The sequence below is a fragment of the Astatotilapia calliptera genome, chromosome 18, assembly GCF_964374335.1.
Source record: "Astatotilapia calliptera chromosome 18, fAstCal68.1, whole genome shotgun sequence".
Classification (NCBI taxonomy): Eukaryota; Metazoa; Chordata; class Actinopteri; order Cichliformes; family Cichlidae; genus Astatotilapia; species Astatotilapia calliptera.
This window is the reverse complement of record NC_137439.1, coordinates 33,185,419-33,207,406: the sequence shown is the minus strand read 5'-3', so window position 1 is coordinate 33,207,406 and position 21,988 is coordinate 33,185,419. Positions and strand designations below refer to the sequence as shown.

At 40.0% G+C, this 21,988-nt stretch overlaps 1 protein-coding gene across 6 annotated transcripts in view; it reads right to left on the bottom strand.

Moving 5' to 3' along the window:
• Window positions 1-21,988, bottom strand: part of astn1 (astrotactin 1) — a 476,318-nt gene that overhangs the window by 283,083 nt on the left and 171,247 nt on the right. For 2 of the 6 annotated variants that reach the window (XM_026150134.2, XM_026150136.2), the window contains exons 6-10: window positions 20,354-20,503; window positions 18,594-18,743; window positions 14,303-14,470; window positions 4,448-4,532; window positions 1,946-2,020 (exon numbers count right to left, since the gene is read on the bottom strand). In XM_026150134.2, the coding sequence (XP_026005919.1) occupies window positions 1,946-2,020; window positions 4,448-4,532; window positions 14,303-14,470; window positions 18,594-18,743; window positions 20,354-20,503 (628 nt within the window). Of the gene's footprint in view, window positions 1-1,945; window positions 2,021-4,447; window positions 4,533-14,302; window positions 14,471-18,593; window positions 18,747-20,353; window positions 20,504-21,988 lie in introns of all 6 variants that reach the window. The other 4 variants (XM_026150138.2, XM_026150140.2, XM_026150137.2 and 1 more) reach the window with 3 other exon arrangements.

Sequence of the window (21,988 nt, the reverse complement as noted above, 5' to 3'; positions counted from 1 at the left end):
GACACAAGGGAAAAGATTAAATATATATTGTAACGCTGTGCTTGTAACATTCATCTGTTCTTAAAAGCATAATAATTTATAACAGCAGCTGTAAATTAGCTACCTTTATCTGACAAAAGGCCAGCATTCACTTGCTTTTCAGGGCTCATTCAATCTGAACCGACATCTGTGAACTATATCTGATTCTTTAGTAACTTGGAAATATGTTTGGTGCTTAGCAAGTCATTTGTCTTAGCAGTTTGTGCTGTCATATATGCTAAATAAAAGGTGAATATCCTGCATGCTCGAATTTGTCTTTCAGGTCTTTTGTGTTGTTTTTAGACTCTTTATTGCTCTTTGTTGCTCATCAGTGCAGAATTGCTGAAGAAATAGCAAGGTATTTACAAAAGTCCCATAAGTATTTGGAAAATAACAATATTTGTCATTTAGCACCACAGCAGATTGTTTGTTTTTGATTAAAACATGCTAGCTACCGCTCACCGCTTGTCTGCAGGCTTTATTAAATGGAAAACTTCCACAACAGTGTCCACGCCATAACACTGCAACAGACAATGTTTCTCTAGGATTTTCAGCCCAAATGTCACCTGGCCTTCCTGTTCTTGAGTATAATAGCGAGAGTTGCAGTGAAAAGCTACCACATGCCACGAGTTCAACACGATGGGATCAAATCAACATGGCTGCAAAACCGCTTTACAGTCAACTGTCTAATTACACTTGTGTCATGGTTCGTATTTTGAGTTTATTATGTTTTGGTGTAATTTTGCATCATGGATTGTTTTCTTGTTCTCTTGTTGTGGTTGTGATGATTATTATTTGAGTTTCATGTATCTGTTATCCATGTTTTAGGAATTGTGGTTTCATGTATAGTTCAGTTCCATGTGTCATTTTCTGTCTCTGTGTTGAGTCCGTGTCTCTGAGTTGTGATTCATGTTTCCTGTTTTATTGTGAAAGTCTTTGTCTTATGTTAGTGTGTGCAGCTTTGTTTCCCCCGTCTCGTTAGCCCTGATCTCCCCCAGCTGTGTCTCCCTTCTGTGGCCCATTCCCTCATTACTACCCTGTGTATTTAAGCCCTGTGTTTTCCCATGCTCGGTGTCGCGTCGTACCCTCAGACCCTGCCTGTGTGTGCCTGCTTGGTTTCATGTTTGGTTTGGGTTTTTGTTTCATGCCAGCAATAAAAGCTGTGGTTTTAGTTACATTTTGTCTCGGAGTCCTGCATTTGGATCCACATTTCTACCTGCCCGCACACAGAGCCCTGACAACTTGAGCCTGTATGAATGGAGACAATTTATAAAATAAAAATCTTTAACAGTTGATGCAATAATTTTGTTAAACTAAAGCTCAAAGTCTGCACTTCAATCACATCTTCTTGGTTTGATTTAAGATCCACTCTGTAATGGTGGCGTAAAATTACAAAAAAACCCAAAACACTATGAACTTATGGACCTGAGAAGCAATATGGAGTCAGCATGGACAGAAACTGTTCTGTCACACACTTGACTTGTTCAGTGTTTTCAATTTCAATTCAAATGAAACATCAGCCATTGTTCCGTTGTAACCTTTTTAAAGTGATTTTTTAGCAGCAGGGTAAATATGCATCAAGCATTAATTCAGACCTTGTCTGAAGTGGTCAACTAAATTAACTTTTCCAATCAATTTCATGAATGTGTAGCATTCAGATTGTTTTAAAAATCAATTCTCAACAGCAGAGCAAACAGCTTATGTGATGTTTCTCCCATCTGAAAATCAAACCTCTTGCTCCCTTTCATAGTGCATTTAAAACCGACAGAGTTAGAAGGTATTCTGCAGCCGGAGCTCAAAATCCTCCCCTAATCATAAGGGAGAGACACAATCAAAGCTATTGTACCTGAATTCTAACAAGTTATTTGACTGCAGCACCACAGAAAATGCAGTCAGATAAAACAAAGTTTTGTGAAGTTCTCCTTACCTGAAAATGCGATCAGAGGGTTGTTCTCCCATCACAAGATCAAAACCGCGCTGGAAGATGGTGTAAGGCCAGGGACTGGCATGAAAAAGAGGAAAGAAAAAAGAATAGATCAGAGGAACAGAAAAAAGGTGAGAGAGAATAAAACTGTGTGTTAAAATCAAAGCCTGCGAAGTGTTAAATTTTTCATTGTACCATCCTCCTAATCTAAACCCCCTAGACATCGAAACACTAGCCATGTTTCCGTGTGTGACTTTGAGTTTTTCCCGCCTCGCAGAGCCCAACAAATCACAACCAGCATTGCAGTGTGCACTACGTGTAAACATAATGATTGAAAAATGTGTTTCTCCAGCAGCTGACATGCAATGTGACTTTGACTCATATCTATTTACCAGGGGAGGGGATAAGAGAGGATGACTGGGCGAGACAGAATGGGAGAAAGGGTCAAAGTGAAAGGAGAGAGAGACGGAAGGTGATGGAGAGGGTGCACAAAGGAGCCAGTGAGAGTGGGGGCATCAAAGGGAGGAGACAGATGCCAAGAGGCAGAAGCGAGAGAGGGGCAATGATGGAGATTAATGGGGAGTGGCAGCTCCGGGACTAAACAGTCTGCAAAGTGAGAGCGTAAGGGGGAGAAGTGACAGGGGACCGATGTCATTCTGAGCAAACTCCACCACTACTGTAAGCAAAAAGAACATTGAGGAAGAGCTGCATCCACACCATAGGCCGTGGTCATTAAACATTTAAGTCACCCCAGGGTGCTCACTCAGTTACACAGGTGTGACAGGGACTCAGGGAGAGCGCCAGGGAAATGAGATAAAGAGGTGCAGAGTTACGTAGATGGGCAAAGGGGGCAAATTTCTGACGTTTCATAAAATGCAGACAAAGATGAAAACATTTCCGACTTGCACTGAGGCTGGCGTGTGATACAGAGAATACATGCCTGCCGGCGACGTGATCGATTAGGGATGTATGATTTGACTTGTTCAGGCCATCATCACATTCACTCTTCACACTGATTGGTAGAACGATTTCATGGTGCAGCAGAATCTAGTACCAGTCCACAAGAACTAAAGAAGTCACAGTGGGGTACCTCTTCATTGTTACCATTTGTTAACAAGTTGTTGCCCAGACATATCGCTCTGGAGCTAAACTTTAGTGGGTCCCCTCGTTCTCACAATATATCTCCCTGTGGTCAGTGCATGTCTTTCTTTTTTCTAAGAAAAGAAATGTCATGAGCACTCTAGTCAATATGTTTTGGTATAAAAACACACACAGAACAAACCAAGAAAACTCCACGAGACAGTTTAAACCAGTAACACCTCACACGCACACTTACACACACAGCGGTCACCGAGTGGCCAGCACTGTGGCACCAGTGTTCGCCAAAGGTCAAGGACTTTTTAAAGAAGCAGATGTGAACTCAATTAAGTGTTAATATAACTTCCTGGAGAAGAGCCTGAAACAGCATTTTTAAGGCCAAAAAATATCGAGTCATCACTTGGAATCATTACAGAACTGGTGACTTTGAGGTCAAAAGACGCAGAGATCATAAACCACATTAAAGCCACTGAAAATTAACAAATCTACCTATGGCCGAAAATGATTTAAAGATAGTACTAAAAGTCACGCAGCTGTCATTGCAGCCACATTACTGGATATATTATGGGTTCGGAGGTACATACCAACTTAATACTAACAGTTAAAATACTCGTCACAGCAGGTACTTCACCGCCTGTGGCTGCATTGAGTCTGCAAGAAATTACACCTAAAAACTAAACTGAACACAGAACAGACATGAATTTGCTTGGTTTTAGAAAACCATGTTGTACTTCAGTACAATTTATTACTGCAGTTGTGATTTTTGGTTGAGGTGCTAAAATCGTGCTGTTCACTTCCACAGGTGGAAGCTGCTGGAGAGACCCTCGATTAATGTATTCCCAAGCCTGTAAGTGACCACTGAGAGCAGCCGACAGCAGGCAGTAAGTACTATGGTATCTGTGTTCGCTGGGGGGTAATTGTTGGCTCTCTGTCTGCAATATTGTAAGATTTTGACCCTGCTAGGGAAAGTGCCTATGAACAGCAGACTTTAGGATTTGTTGATACATAAAGTCAGAGAATAGAGCTGTAGAAATGTAAATCTGAACATTCTGCATAATAACACATCTAATCTGTTTTATGCAGTGACATGACCTCGGGACAAGCGGAGGACTGTAAAACTAGGAATTGTATCAGGCAGACGATGACATCGATTATAAACAAATACCCGAGCAACAAAGAAAAATGATCTCTTTACAGTACATGCCGATGTGCACAGCTAATTACCTGCATTAGAAATTTTTATGTGTTCAAAAATATCAGCTGTACTTGTCAACATTACTGTTCCTTTTGATTCTTGCAGGCAAATTAATACCACTTGGTTTGATGCGTAGGGTGATTCCTTTGTTGTTGACTTTGGGATGGTAATGAGCAATCACAAACCATTATGAGGTGATTATCATAACTTACCCCTGATTGGGCCCCCACTCACTGCGGATGCAGAGGTGCTTGTGGACCGGGTCCTTCATGTAGCCGTCTAAGCAAAGGCACTCTCCTGCAAGCAGAAAGCCAGTGATTCAATCATGTCTTCATTATAGTCAAGCCTTGTTTAATTCATTAGAAATTTCCCTCTGCCCCTCTCCTTCCATTTCACTGCAGGAGAGCTATTCTAAAGATGAATCCTCTGCAGAGAAGCACTCTTAATCATCTCTTATTTTTAATGATGTATTCATAGGTGGTCTTTTTTTTGGTTGCTATTTTTGTTTAAATCTCACAAAGAACAGAAAAATAAATTCCTCAGAGCGTTGCAGCAGCAGAATATTTAATCAGTTGTTTCAGTACAGTGCAGCCAGTCTCCAAATGGCTACTAAAAAAAGCGATGGCGCTCACTGCTGTGCGTCATGCCAGTGGATGTGTTTCTGACACACTGATAAGGACGCAGCGTGTAAAACACCGGCTCGCTCCGACACCGTCAGCTCATTAAAACCTTGCGGCATGACTCATTTCGGATTGATTTTTGACTCCTTCTTGATGTGCATGATGCTTCCTGACCCTAAAGTTCTTTTCAAAACCAAGTTTTAAAAATGTCGTTTTTCTTTGTTTTTCTTCTGGAAATTCTTATTTTGCAACAAGACAAACTGAAGAGGCCAACCAGTAACCTAAAGCTACTACTTTTAGACATAAGCCGAGGAGATGGCAAATTATTTCATCAAAAACATGAAGGATATAGTATTTGTTTGTTTGTATTAGTTTGATTTCTAATAAATGGTTACCATACTTAAAATTCAATCAGAACTTAATTGTTAGGTTTCAGTCAAATACATTTCTAAATGGATCAGCCAGACTGTGACAGAATACTTTTTAAATCAAGAACTTACTTTTATTTGTCAGTTTGCAAGACTGACACTTAGCTAACACTTGCCTTGGAAGAAATACACTAAGACTATTTTACTGGTAAGACAATTAGCACATATGTAATTTTCCAGCTGCCAACAAAATGAAAGCAACCTGTGATGAACACTGGGGTTCAGTTCCATTTTAGTCTCAGATGTCATCAAATTCCAAGGAAAGAAATATGATGCCGTGAATGCAACCATAAGTGTTGAAGCTCTCAATAAGCAATTGCTCCCTTATCATGTTTCCAATTTCTGCTCATGTTTTATGAGTAAATAAGAGAAACAGACGGCACAGTTACCCAGCGACTTCTGACTGGACATCGAAGCTTCAACCCACAGAGACTGCTAACAACATCGTATTGCCAGATAGCACAAAAGTACCGTGTCCATACCCAGACAGGTTTGAGTTGTTTTGAGGACCAAAGAATATTAGTCTGTTTCTTTTATTCTCGTGGCTTATCAGTGTGGTTACACAGTGGAAAAGGACACCCTAGAAGTAAATACTGAAGTTAACTTTGAGTCATTACTCCAGATGTCTAGACTTAATAGACTCTGTTTATATTAGTGTTTTTCACACTTATCAGACTGGTCCCAATGACTGAATAACATCCCCTACCCAAATGAGAAGTGATTAGATCAGTGATTAGTCTAATGAATTGTCACTTGGCACTGCCATTATTTACTAAAGCACAGAGTGTCTTGGGTTGTAATTTGCCCAAATCCACTTAGTCCTCAGGCCTAAGGCAACAATTTGGGGCAACTTCTAATAGCATGAAATGCAGCATTGCCCATCTGTGCTGTTTAAAAGTTGAATGTCTAAAGCCATCTGAAACAGTTTCTATAGCATCAGACTAAGTCACTAGGCAATATTTTAGAGGGTGCAAAACCGACTACTCGATACAAAAAATACCAGTGTCTTACATGAATATGAAGGTCCAATACCTCAGCAGTGGGACTCGTACATTGCTCATGCTCTGTGTTGCCATTGTCCTGATAAGTGAGGCCTGTGTGCTTTTTGTGCTGCTATCAGTTCCTGGGAGAAATGTCGGCCTCGACTTTATCCAGTATGATTGATGGGGCCTCACCTTTGATTTAGATGGTTACTCAGGGGTAACATGTACAACATGCTCTCCTCATGCTCAATAGGAGGCAAGTGAAGAGCACAGGCCCTGGGCGTATACACCACTGTTAATGGAAAAGGTCAACTGTCAATACCTGCCAGGCTAAAGGAAATCGTTTACTGACTTTTCATGCTAGCTGAATAAAAAAAGAAATGAGTCAGGCGTCTTCATGATTTCAAGTCTGTTTATATTTTATAACATATAGATGGGGGTTATTTTCTAACACTGACTCTGTACTCAAGAGAGCCTCTGTGTGCTCTAGAGTTAAAAACAACTCTTAGACCGGGTTCAGTAACGCCCGTGATCCCAGAAAAGAACACAAAAACAAGGAGAAGAAAGAGATATACTCTGTGCCCTTTTCAAATAATAATCCTGCTCAAAGGCTGCACGCTACATCCTCTCACAGAGTTCCTAAATATTGAACTCCCAACTTGTTATTGGCCCGTTAAGTGCTGCACATGGGGCTGCAATTTAAACTTTACATTACATGATTAAAACACTGACACTGGTCATGATTAATCTGCTGTGTTCATCGAATTTCACTCAAGGAAATGTACATTTAAAATGACTGCTTTATCACAGCAGTAGAATACCATTAGAGTTTGGTGTATTTGAGCTCATTACCCCCCATTAACTTATTACTTGTGCAATTGGAGTGTAATAAAATAACAGTTGTGTGGAGGGGTTCGAAAGAGCAGTGCAAGATATCAGCATGTTAGGATAAAAGATGTGAAGATAGACCAGAAAGACCTCATCATCTTCTAGTCGCTTAGCTACATTACGGAAGTTCATGCTCTCCTCCTCAAGCTTTGAGTAATTACTCTTTTAAGAAGAATCACCTGGATGTGCTCTTCACTAACATCAGCTTTTCCAAGACTTTCCTCATCGGCACTCTTAACATGTACATCCTGTAGCTCTGAATATAATTGCTTCTTTGCTGCTCTGTTAAATGTGCAATGAAAGAATTGAAATGTTTGACACTGGAAAGCCAGTTTTACATGTTCACTGATAATCTAAACTGCATCCAAAAAATAATGACAATAATGCTGGAGCGGCAATGAGCTTTGTTGCACAGCTCCTGAACATTGCTAAATGGCTCATCTTACTTTAATTGCCATTTCATTGCACTCTCAGGTCACAGCACTCTGCTCAAACTTGTTTTACACTTGCAAGGTGTTACTTTCCATAATTGCTCAACATACAGCCAGAGCCACAATCTAGGCTTCACGCTTTATTTTCACTGAATTTCACTCTGCGATTTGTCACCTTTAAAAACACATACTGAACCTATACAGTACAAATCACCCTCAAATAGCCTGGAACTTGATCTGTCCTGTGGATAGCAAAGACTGCACTGGAGTAGACATGTATTCACTTATGTTCTACAGTGTCTTTTAACTTGACAAGACCAAACCCTATTACCTTCTTGTTCGTGATCACGATTGATTAAAACGGTCAGTTTCTTTTTGCCAACATAAAAAGTATTTGACTGACAGAAGACAGAAAAATGAAAAAATCCACAGAACTCTGTGAAAATCTAAAAAAGAAAACTATATAAGTTTGAACGGTCTGTTGGAGCCATTTCTAAACAACTGCATATTCCAGGATCATCAGTTCAAGTTATTTGGGTGTGTCACATCTTTGCCAAGGTCTGGAGTAGGGCTGGGCGATACGGCCTAAAATTCATATCGCGATATAATTTGAAGCACGTGCGGTAATGATATGTATCACGATATATTCTTTTCTTCTGTATAACGTATTTTCCACTATAAGGCACACTTAAAATCCTTTAATTTTCTCAAAAATCGAGAGTGTGCCTTATGTATGAATTCTGGTTGTGCTTACTGACCTCGAACCGATTTTGGCTGCAGAAATCTGTTAAAAATGTTTTAGTACAACTTTGGTAAGTCGCACTGCTTGATGGATTGTCAGAGCATTACGGCTGCCGTAGTGAGGAGCTTCGCGGAGTAATCTGGGTCCAAAACTCCGTCCGTTTCAGGTCCCAAAGTCAAACGAACACTGAGAGTTAAAAACGGTCTTTCATCTTTAATTACATCATCAGCGTTGCTGCTTTATCGGGTGTAACAATTAAGTTTTAGAAGTTAACAGGAAGTTAGCTCGCTAGTTTCCACCTAAACATTTCATACCATGTTCTGACTGAGAGATTTTTGAAACTAATTCAAACGTACAGCTCTGCTACCACTTCCAACATAAATGAAGACAGAAAACTAAACAGCAGTGGCGTTTGCAGGGTTACTGAAGTTGGATTACCTGGTATATAATGTTGTGCTACGTGATTGCTAGCGACACAGCTATGTTAGCATAACATTAGCACAGTGAAGCGGAGGATGAACACCAACTTTTTTTCCACTCGATAAAAGTTAACGTGAGGGATTCTGGTGGTCAGGGACAAATGCAATCGCATAGCAGGATGCTGTACACGGGCCAAACTTCAGTCAGGAGAACTGAGTTTATTTATCCACAATACGAGGTTAGTTATTAATATACTGCAACAACATGGGAATAGAGCAGCTGCGAGAGAATTCAACATTAATGAATCAATGTTACGGAAGTGGAGGAAGCGCAGTTTTTGGCTTTCCCCATATTTCAAAAGTGCTTCATCTCTTTGCTATGACTGTCGCCTGGCATAATTTGCAGATGATAATGGTTGTAGCCGCCACGATGCTTTCGACCAAAACAGGTGCAGCTTGATGACATCATCAACATGCGCTATCACAATAGAGCAATATAGTCAAAATCTCTATCGTTGGCCAAATTGATATAGTTTCTATCGTATATCGTTTATATCGCCCACCCCTAGTCTGGAGATAGACAAAAATTGTCATACCCAGATGAGAGGAAATTGGTTAGGATGTTCAGGAATTACCCCGGAACCCACAAGGCTGAAGTCTGCCATCAACTGGAAACTGCTGGAACACAGCATAGAGAGGGTGCCAACCAAGAAAAGAAGACCTTCGAGCTTGACTGAAATTAGCAAAGACAAACCAAATTCCTCCTGGATAAAAGTTTTATGGTCAGATGAGACAAAGTTGTCGAGCATGGTGGTAGTAGCATCATGCTCTGGGGTTGTTTTGCTGCTACTGGTACTTAAACATTGCACAGAGTGCAGTACTGGAGAGGGAGGACTACCTCCAGACTCTTCAACTTCATCGCAAATCAACAGCTAGACAGCTGGAACTTGGACACATTTGGGTATTGCAACAAACATAAATCATTAGAATGGATGAAGCAAGCTACCATTATGGAACGGCTTCACAAAGCCCCAACCTTTCCACACTGGGATAAGAACATTTTAAAACATGCCTAAACTACAATGGCATTCATGCCTATGACTACAGCTCTAATAAATTTGACTGTGTCAATGGTTAAATGATAAATAAGTGAATTTTAAGTGGTTTAACAAACAAAACATTCCTGTGAAAATGGTCGGGTACAAAGAATTGCCTGAAAATGAGTGAAAAATCAGTACTATTATATGTGGTGAAAACACCACTTTTAAAGCATCCCCACCTCTTTTAATGTCTCACAGGAGCAGCACAGAAATTGTCACAGCCCATCTCAGTTTTCATCACTATATTCTCTCAGCAGAAAAGAGGATTGGATTTAAGCTATCTATAGCACCTTTGCAATCTCCTGGCAGCCTATACACACTTTCACTCATTGTCATGTGTGCTATCCCACTGATAAGCCTGTATCTAACCTTACATATACACAATGGCTCCTTTACAAATTAATCACATAAAAAATATAATAAAATTGTTGAAGCCTGCAGCTGGTCCATATATCATTTTAAGAGTGGGGAGAGTGGAGGTTTGGGTGTGTGGGTGAACCTCAGAAATTATTCCAAGAAGAGCAGGCATGAGACACACTGGCCCAGCTTTTTGATTCATTTAAAGGTCTCAGAACTTACTCTGTATTGCCCAGGGGAGAGTTAGGCTGCTGAATAATGGATGCAAAACAAGGAAGACACTTTAAATGTGAGACTTCTTGTACTAATAATCAGAGTGATGCAGTGGCAGAGACTGTCTAAGAAAGCAAAAATTACACTGTTCTGTCTGCATTCTCCCTCGAGCCATTACAGATATAAGCATGTTTGAAAAAACATTTCTACATATGACAGGATGCATTTAATTTGTGTGAATGTGTGTGTGAATGGGTGAATGACTGAATGTAGTGTAAAGCGCTTTGGGGTCCTATGGACTAGAAAAGCGCTATACAAATGCAGGCCATTTACCATTTACCAATTGATTGTTGTATATCTGAAAGCTGACACGGTTTTCATAAAGAAATTTAGTTGTTTCTTGGAAGCTTATGCATTGTAAAACTTTATCTTGAAACTTGAAGCCAGGGCTATTTCTGTATGTGGGAAATTGCCCAGGGAAAAAGTTTACTGTCAACACCTCCATTGGAACAGGGACCACTTTATATTTAGCACTTTGATTTTAAAATACTCCCTGACAAAAAGGTTAGAACAGAAATTGAAGAAGTCATTTATAATAGGCAATGATTAAAATGATCTGATCTGAGAGAAATTAAAAACACCATCGTGTCTCCTATTAATAACATATGCTTGCAAGTATTGAGCAAATTTGAGGAATGAGATATAACTACATACATCAAATGCTTCTAATTTATTAATTTATCAGAATGTACTGCATAAATCTGTTTAACACACTACATTTAGTCCCATATTGTAAGATCAAAATATATACACATATACACATATATACATGTATATATGTGTATATATATATACAGGCAGTGAGAACTGATAAAGATCTCGCTAAACAGCAAAATGTTTTGCTGTTATTTTTTATCAGCAAAATATTCTCATTTGAATTTATAGGCAGAGCTTTCGGCTATCAGGCTCCACTCCTGTGTAGCCAGCTCTCACTTTGAGTTCATGAAACAGACACCATCTCTCCTTTTAAGATCAGGTTTAAAAGTTTCCTTTCAGCTTAAGATTGTAGTGAGGGCTCCTTCAGGTGACCCTGAACCAAGCCTTAGTTATGCTGCTACAACCTCAGGCTGTTGGGGAAGCATCTATACGCCACTGTTCCATCACATTAACTTGTGTCCACTTTCTCCTGTAGCTGTTTGTTATATCTCTATGCTCTTATTCCCATTAAGCCCAAAACCATGAGATGACTGCTGTTGTGAACTGGGACTAAGTCATTTGTATGGAGGGAGGAAATGTTTGAAATCAGTCAGCTTAGTATGAATTAACCAGGATGTTTATTTTTAGGTTTCTAATAAGATCATAATTGTATTCATATTTCAATTCAATTCAATATTATTTACACAGCGCCAAATCACAACAACAGTCACCTCAAGGCGCTTTATATTGTACGACAGACCGTACAACAATACACACAGAGAAAAACCCAACAATCACATGACCCCCTATGAGCAGCACTTTGGCGACAGTGGGAAGGAAAAACTCCTTTTTAACAGGAAGAAACCTCCAGCAGAACCAGGCTCAGGGAGGGGCGGGGCCATCTGCCACAATCCGTTGGGGTGAGAAACATATCTCAGAAACACGTTTTAGATTTCACAGTGAGCTCACTTATTTAACCAAAAGTTAAAAAAAACAGTCCACTATTGTGTTTGCATTGTTTACTTTTTGAGTTTTGTGTGTTTTATTTATACACGTTCCCGTCAATCAGAACTTATTATCATGTTGCTTTTGCACTTATGATGTTGTTTCAAGAAAACAATCAGGTTCACTTTTATCACACTGCACTGTGCATTGCACTGTTCGGGGCGGCACCGCCAGCTCAGCAACTTGTGTAGACACAAGCAAGCAGGCAAAACAGGAGGATATAAAGATCTTCACCAATTTTCTAAAATAAGTAGAATAAAAAAAAACCCCAAAACAAAACACTGCGGATGAAGAATAATAATAAAAAAACCAAAAACAAATCAGACTACATCAGAAGTATTTCCAGGGGGCACTATGGCGGACGAGGACGGAGCACGCTGGTTTAGAATTGTGACTCATGATGTTGCTAAAGTTGGCTATTTATTAGTAGTTTTTTCTTTGTTTACAACAACTTTATGAGTCATAAACTGGTAATAAGAAGAATGTCCTCACAATGTCCATTACATCGTTTTTGTGTCATCAGGATGTTTTTCTTTTTTTTAATACTGTTTATGTGTTCTCAAAATAGTGAAGCTGTTTCATATAATAAGGTTAGTGTTAAACAAGGTTGTTATTATTAGTATTTTTTAAAATGAGCTTTAGTTTATCTGAAGTAGACGTACATATCATGAACACTAACTTGTTACACAGTGTACACAGAGGATTTATTAGCCTTCCCCTCAGCAATAATCATTAGCACTTTGTGCAAGAAGAGAAATTTAAGAAATACATTAGATGTGGGCTGTTTATCTATTTTAGATTGAATAAGTAAATAAGATTATTATTATATGAGACTTAAGTTAAAATGAACAATAACGGGCGACTAATGAACAAGGTCTGCATATAAATGTGATTTTAGAGGGTAACCATCTAAAACCTTTCTCTGCTGAAGGCAGCTATGGTGAGGTGGGCATTAGCTAAGACTGAGAGTGAAAGTTACAGATGCAACTTTTGCCTTTCTCTGTTTCTGGAGGCTCATTTTGCTTTTAGTTGTGAAATAAAACAAATTGATGGCCGGTTACAAATTTCACTCTGTTCAGAGGGAACACCAAATATACCAGACGATTAAGGCTGCGTCCACACTAGCCTGGATAGATTTACGTCTGAAAACGCTCCGCGTCCACACTACTCGTTTTCACAGAGTTGTGCGTCCACATTGAAACGGCTGAAAACGCTTACGTTCCAGTACTGCGCATGTGTGAAGCACAAGAAGATTCGGCTTGCTCATTTATGTCTGCCGCTTACTTACTTTCCGGCAAAATGTTGAGGAAAAGCACCGAGTTTTTTAAATGGACTAACAATGAGGTGGAGTTGATGCTGCGAGTAACACAAAAGTACAAAGTCGCAAAAGCCAGTGAGAATAAAAGAATTTGAAGAAAAGCCATCTGGAGCATCTACAGACTGATATTAATCTTTAATAGGACTGCCCTCCACTATCTTGGTTTAACTGGTCACATGACTGCATCATATGACTAAAATGTGTCATAATTTTGAAAAGGTCTGTTTTCACTGTCGGTGCTTCCGCGTCTTTAAATGTATTCATTTTCGACAGCGTTGTGCAAACGCTGCGTTTTCCTTGAGTGTGGACGGGAGGCCACAACGGAGAGAAACCAAGTGTACAAAGCCTAATGGATACAGCTACGACAAGCAGCTTCACATTGTGGCAAATTACTCCGTAACTAAACTAAATCAGACTTCAAAAGCCTCCAGTAAAGCCGTGCGTTTCAAATACAGTTTTTTTCTTACAAAAAGCCTAAATTTACTGTAAGTCAAAGAAAAAACAACAAAAAGAAGACTAGACTTAAACAAAATGTTGCTGTAGGCATATTCTGAAAGATGATAACTAATGTAAAAATAACAATAAACTATATTTTGTTGTTTTTTAGAATGTAATTGTAAAATACAATGATTTTCATATCATTTCAACCTTCTAATTAATCTGAAAGCTTTTATAGTAAAGCCTGACATATCTCAAGAGCAGCAGCATTTTATGTAACAGGTCATAATTATAACTGTATTAATATCAGCTCTGTTCAGGACTTCCCGTCCAATGGAAGTCATGAAGAGAGCTGATCAATAAGTTCACTGCTAGTTAATATTTCCACTCAAAGCTGTGAGAAGAGCTGGCAGTTCGGCCTCGGCTCACCTGTCTCAGGGTCACACTGATGCTCGCAGGGATCCAGGAGGCGTCGTCCACACAGCTCGTTCACCCACGGCCCGCTGGCATTCTGTTGATAGTACAACAAAATCTGGGCCGGGTTGAGCCAGTCTGAAGCATCCAACTGGCTCCCCTGGAGCAAAATGAACCTTGACCCTGGGTAGGACAGAGGAAATGGAAGACACGGAAGAGAAGGGAACAGGAAAGAAATGTGAAATGGATAAGATGGTTGAAGAGGAGGACAAAGGTAATTGATGGGTAACGAAAAGATGGCAGGAATGGAGACGGGGGGAGGGCGAAAAAGCAGGGATGAATGAGAAGGAACGAAAAACAGAACAGGACACATAAAAAAGCCTGACTTTGAACAAAATCTTCAAAGCAAATTATCATATTTATCATGTTTTTTTTACCACTTATTTCTTTATATTTTCTATCATTTCTAAAACCATTTAACAACAACAGCAAAAAGACAAGGTTACAGCACATATTGGACCTTACAAGTGAAATATCTTCAGCTAAATATAATGACAGCAAGCACCACCTTTTAGTGAGGCAGTTTCTACGAGAGAAAAACAAATTAGGAAACCTTCAAATTTAATTTTTTGAAAAGAAAATGTGATTAAAAAATACCAGATTTAAAATGAAGTGGATCTGGAAAGAACATGAAAGCTTTATAAGACATTACTTGTTATTTTTAGTTTAAGAGCCATAGTGCAAACATGAAAGCTGCAAAATTAAAAAGCAAAACTTGTGAACACTCCAAAAGATTTAAACAGAGGAATATCCATAATCACACAAATAACATGTGTAAGGCATGATCAGCTGGATTTCCAAATGTACCTTGACGAGGTTGATGGTCTTGGCTGATTGAACCACATAACTATAACTGGGTGGGCAGTGAAAAACATTTGATTCTTGCTGTTTTTGTTGGTTTTTTTCTATTATTACTGTGGAGAAAATAGAAGCAGTGAGGGCAGAACTGGCATCTTGACCAAAACAACACATTCTGAAATGTTTAATTGTAAGAAAGATCTTTGCTACTTCAAATCGCATAAAGGTGACTGTTGCTGTGATTTCATGCCATAAAAAATTTATAGTTATTCATGACTCTATATTTGCTTACAAACTGTATAGAGTAAATGCTGATGCAATACAGCATTTACAGTGCATTATGTTATGTCAGTGAAAGCCAAATTGAAACAAAAAAGTCTACATTTTCTCCCAGAAAACAGTTTTTTGAACCAAGGTCTCAGGGTTTTTGTAAATCGATTGTTATAGCTGTCAAATTCATAACATTTAACATAATTCCGTGCTGTGCATCTCATCTCTTTCACTTACATTGTTCAGTGTTTGGCCCTTCTTTTATTTTAACAAAGTATGGCTGTCTGTGAAACAAATGTTCCCCGACCCTGAGAAGTCCTCCGCAGTGCTCCTCTTTCTTATTAGTGGTTGTTATGACACAAACAAAGCATCAGCTCAACGCTTTCTCTGTAATAATAAATGCATAATAATGATTATTGGCACGACTATGGGCCGACACGTAATTCTGAAAAGGTTAAAGATGAGAGAGTGCAGCTGTAAATGAGTTACAGTCGCGTTGTTTGTTTTCTATGTAAATTTCAAAGTTTGTGCATCTGATCAGTGGAAGTAAAACTGTTGAGCACTGGGCTAACATTCTGTTGCCATAATGCAGGATAATGAGGCGAGGACTGCCGTTGTTACTGCTGCTGTTTAATTTCAAACCTTTCTACTTATGCTTTAATTACCTCGTGGTTGAAAGCTGCAGCACACAACTTCCCTCTTAAAAGGTATAATCAATTAGTTCCATTGAATACACTTAAAGACTGAGGTCTCCGGGGGTTTACAGCTCAAATGCTGTAAACTAAAGGGAGCTCGTATGCAAAATGTTTTCTACTGAGTTTGTGACTGCCTGGGAAAACAAAAGCACTCTTCCATGTTCCAGGACACCTGACACAGGAGGTGTCTCTGGAACACTTGGTTCTGAGAGTTATCCGCTGTGTGATCTCCGTAAATTAGCAACAACGCTCACTGACCAAAGCACTGTCCATTTGCAAACACGGGATGCACTGGGCATTTGCTAACCCAAGCATATTTAATGACTTGTTGGCAGGCTCTGTGTGCCCTAGTTAGCGCCGTCCTCTTTGATGATTCCCTTAGAACTAGAGCACACACTGCAAATGGCTGGACTCATCCTGTTAGCTTAATTGTGGAGAGTCATAAAACTGCCTGGAAAAACTTTGAAGACACCAGCAGTGTTTCTGTTTTTATGACACTTTTTATGTTCTATTTGAGTTTTCTGGCAACTATGTATGCACTTTTGAAAGATGAAATGGATTTCTGTGTAAAACATAAATGCTTTATATATGGTCTAATATACAATGAAGAATTCATTTATCAAAATAAGAAACTGTAGCCATCTTAATTGAGACATTCATCACATCGTGATGTTTGACTCTCACAGGGAGCCACGTAGGCCTGAACGGACTCCGAGACCAGAATTATTAACGTGAGCACCAGACTTAAGAGCAGAATGAATCGCCTGTGTGCAGCTCTTTGGTCACGTTTTAAATAGAGCAGTTATGTTGCGTTACTTTGTGCAAGTACATCACAAGTACAAAGAAAGATGGTGCTGGATTGCCATCCTCCAAAACCTTGGAACTTCTATATAAAAAAAAAAAATTATAGAGCTCATAAATACCAGGCGCATTAGCTCTGGTGCACTATGGTAGCATGTTTAAAGGCTAGCACACTTAACATTACATGAAAATTTCACTCATTTGTGCCTATATATCTCATGCACATATCTTTCTTTCTACATAGCACTTTAATTCTTATTGTTTGCACTGAAGCACCGCAGCAATTTCCTAATGTTGTAAACCTCAACATCTGGCAATAAACCCATTCTGATTCTGATTCTGATTCTGATTCTGATTCTATCTGCACTTTCATTGCTAGAATGGCAGTAGACTCTTGGTCTACTACTTGGTACTTTGTGCTTAACTTTTTGGATGTTTGCCTTCAAATTTCCCGAGGTTGACTCAAATGCCCAGGATCTGATGGATAAACATCTATAATGGCAGCATAATGGCAGCAGAGGCATGACCGGTAACATGAATCCCCAGCCACTACTCGGATGGGACTCTAGGCCACAGCATCGCTCCTTGAGATAGCTTCAGATGTAATTGGGAAACCTCTCACAGGAGGCACAGATGGTAAAAGTAAATCTATTTCCAGCAAATACAATCTGAGATGATAAACGTCAGCCACCTTTCTATTCCCGACTCTCCGAGTTAGTGATAGGAAGAAAAAGTTGGCCCTGTTCTTTGTTATGTATCTTGAAAAGCAGTAGATATTGTTATCCCGCGTAACTACACAAACATCTTCAGATGATTACTTTCCCAGACGTGAAAGGCAAGGAGAAAGGTGTGACTCTATATTTTGGTACTTTTCTTTCAATATTTGAAGTCAGACACATGTGCAGCTGTTGGCATTAATAGCTTCTTTCCACAGCGGTGGAATCCAGATTTTCATCTGATTCACCGTGACATCAAATCAAGTCTGATGAGACTGTGGAGACATTTATGGAAACATCCTAAATCGATCCCAGTTTTGTAATTCAACAGGCGAATTCGCCATCTTTCATCTCTCCTTTCAAAGTTCCCTCCCTCGATGCCTCCCTGGAATTTTAATATCACTGGCAGGCCAGCGTGTACCACCGGAAAGCAGCAGCGTTTCAAATCAAATCAGACCTCTAGATGATAGATGAGCAAGCCTAGTCACAGTCTATAATATATCTGGACTGCCAGCTCACTTCAGTGACAGCTGAAAAATGCCAACAAGCCAGCAGGAGCCAACACTTGGCTCCCGTGGTGCTATTTTTTTTTTGCAGGTACTACATTGAAATTCATTAGCGAGGTGGTTCAACATATCAGAAAGTACCAGGGGAAGCGCGATGGAGGTTTAGCTGTGGGTGGTCATTGCGACCTAGCAACGATGCGCTCCGATGCTTTGAGGGCACATCTGTTGTGCGCTGCGACATGGGAAACCCAGGCAGAGGGTGGTCGACCTGGCATTTACCTTTGTCTTCGAGAGAGCAAAGCGAATCAGCAGCTCGACCACAAAGCACAGGCACTCGGTTAGCGAGATATAGTGAGCCGAACTCCCCGGAGAGTGACGAGGAAATGCAAGCTCAGCGCTCCCTGGGGATGTGCTTGGGAAAAGGCTGCATCCACAGTCCGTGGCTGGTGTAAGGCCTTACCATCAGCAATGAGGTGCTCCGGAACATGTAAGATTACCCGGACTGAGAGGCTGCAGGAGAGGTGAGAGGAGTAAACCAGGCCAATCACGCAGCTGATGACACTGATCAGAGTCAGGGTGGTCTTATTGATGGGGCTCCGAGGGGAACCTGCTGCTAGAAAGAAATGAGAGAGGGGGGGAGGAAGAAAAAGAAAGAGTAGAGAACTGTGAAGCAGATACCACACTTTTCCCCAAGAACCCCTCCATCAGTACATGCACACTATCACACAAACATGTACACACAATGGCTACACAGGGAGTCATTTTACAGTTATTTTACAAACAAGCAAACAAAGACAAAAAACCCCAACAACATGGGCCTAAACCCATAACAAGGTCGTTAGGATCCAAACCCTCAAGCCTCTGGGAAGTTGACACAAGGCACGGCTCAGTGGCACAGAAATACAGTTTACCTACGAAGGGTTTTAACATCCACGCTGGAATGTGTGGAGGGAAAAAAGAGAGAGGTTGTTCTTCAAACCTTCCCTCTTTCCTCCACTTTCCTTTGCCCCCCCTCCCCCGAAAGTGAGAACTCTCCCCTTATCTCGTTTGCTCCCCAGTGCAATGCAGAAAGTGTCAAAACTGACCCCACACCCACGCATACGTGCACATACACACAGAAAAATATCACAGTGACCTTGAATGTAGTCACGCAGGCTTTGTTTAAAGTGCCTCGTTTTTCACTAGCTGAATAACTCTAGATCCCATTGTCACTTTTAAATTACTCTGGCAGAACTTTTTCATTCAAAAAATGCCCAAGGCAATCCTTTAAACAAAAGCCAAAGTAGAAAGCTGACCTATCGCAAAATGTTTAAAGCTAGTTTATTTAATCAAGTAACTTACCCAGAAACTGGATGCAGGGCAGAATTTCACCCCTTTGACTTCCCTTTCAGTTATTTTTCAGATTTTACAAAACCTCTCTTCAGCGCACATTTCTGCCTTCTATATGAAAGAGGAGAATGTCTCATTCTTCACATCCTTCTCTCAAAATTTTCTATACATGAAAAACAACTTTTGTCGTGCCACATGAGTCATCCTCTGCATCTAAACAACATAGTTCTATTCTTAAAGCTCAGTCTAATTAAAGGTGTTGGCTACACTTCTGGAGGCTTTGCTGTGTTTGTGACACCTGTGCACATGACGGGGGAATAATTGGCTTGGAGGCATCGTAACAGCTTGTAACGCCTTCCGACAGCAGCTATTATTTTGAGGCCAGTGTCACATTTTTTTACTTGAAAAAAGAAATCTTCTCTGTCTCTTTTCCACACCCCATTACTGTACATCAAAGTTGCAAGGACATGGCATGCTGACATATAAAGCATGCTGCACCACTTCACTATGACAGCATTTGCAGAGGATCCTGCTTAGAAATAATATTTGTGTGGAATATTATTTCAAAATAAGATGTTCTTTGGGTTGTAGATGCAACTAATGCCAAAATATTCTGTACTGAGGACCTCTGATCTCATCATCTTGCTTGATTTCCGTCAACAAGATTATATTCGGATGCACTGAGATCAGTTTCACATGCTCACAACCACTCTACACACACCTATGTATATACACAGCATGTGCTTCCCTTGGGAGTCAAACTGATGAGCACATACAACACCAGAGCCATCCGCTATATGCACTGTAAAGGTGACTTGTCATGCGTCGTGGCGATGGTAATACCATCAGACGGCGAGATTAACTGTCTGTAGGTGTATGAGTCCTCCTTACCCCCTGAGCCCCACGCGCTGTTGGCATTACCATTTCTCATACCTCGACTCCGGCGGCGACTGCGGTTTGGGTCGGTGTAAAAGGCCAGCTGAGGCTCGCTGTCTGCCTCCGTCCCAGAGTCCCCGTCTGGGTTCAAGAATGTTGAACCCGCTGTTGGATTCACACAAAAAATACAAAAGAGTTCTGGACCAGTGGTGGGGAATTTGTCCTCAAGTTAGCTTCACAGAGATGGCAGGAAAAAGCCAAAACTCACGATCAACCCACTGCTGGACGTCTTCTTCTTCTATCATCTACTGATGTGTCGGCTCATTTGTAATAAAAATCAAGCTGCAACTTTGAGCACTGTGTTTTCCAGTTTCTCTTTAAAATACTGTGTTTAGTTTTTATTTTTTTCCCCAACTGACACATTTTGAATTAGCCACATCCATGAAACAGCACATTAAAAAGAGTGCATGCTGGCTTAACTGGACTCGATCTGAATAAAATACTGATGTCACCTGTGTTAAACAATCAGAAGTGCATGTTTGAGTTTGAGACTACTGACTATTGTTTTAGCCTCTACTTTCATTTTTACTGTTGTGCAGTTTGATATTATTGGTGCTTGTCAGATATTAAGATTTGAAAAGTACACAGACGTATCAGGTGAGTTTCTAAAATTTCTAAAATCAGGTAAATCTAACTCCAGATGAACAACAACACACATCACTATTTATTTAACACGAATTAAGCCAAAATGTAGAAGCAGCATATGTGCAAATTTAAGGGTAACTAGCTGCAAATCAAATGAACTAGATGAACTGATCAGTGAGCATGAGCACCTCCATAAATGCAACATGACAGTTTTGGCCAGTTTGCAGGTATCTTAGAGAAGCAACTGTTCCAGCCATAAATCTGGAAAATCTGGTTGTGAGGCCATTTCTAAAGAATTTGAAGTCATTCTACTGTGGAAAACATAATGTGGTCATTATGTACCTTATTGGTGTATCCATGATGCACAAGGCTGGTTGTGTTCATGTTTTTTCCAAGGAAACATGAGGAATACATAAAAACATTTCAGCGCTTTGCCTTTTTGTGTGATTCTAAGATAGCACTGCACTACAATTAAGACCCTTGGAGATGTTTTAGAGAGAACTATATGAGGAGGAACCAGTCACTTGGAAGCAATAACAGCAAACTAAAATGCTTTTAGTAGAAACCATTGAATTTGTATCACACTGTTATAATGCTAAACTTTGGTTAGCTTGACAAGATCAAATTAAGACCACTGATCAACTAGAAGCAAAAAAATTCTTTCTGCTGTTTTTTTTGCTAAGGACTGCGATTTAGTGGGTCCTCCTAAGCACTACTGTCCATGGGTTTTATGGTGTGTACTTAGTATAATGTAAAATGCCAGGACCGCTCTGCATCAAAAGAGAAAAAAACTGGATGCACAAGCTTATGATTTTCTTTTTCTGACTTTGACTTTACAAAAACACAAAGCACATTTCCTCCATCAGATACAAAGATGTACTACAAACCCTTTACAGCACCCTGTTTTACTGTCTATATACACTCAATATATACTCATTTAATAAAAGTGAAGATGGCAACACTTGTAAATATCTAAAGGTGAGCTATTGTGCTCACTTCGAGCAT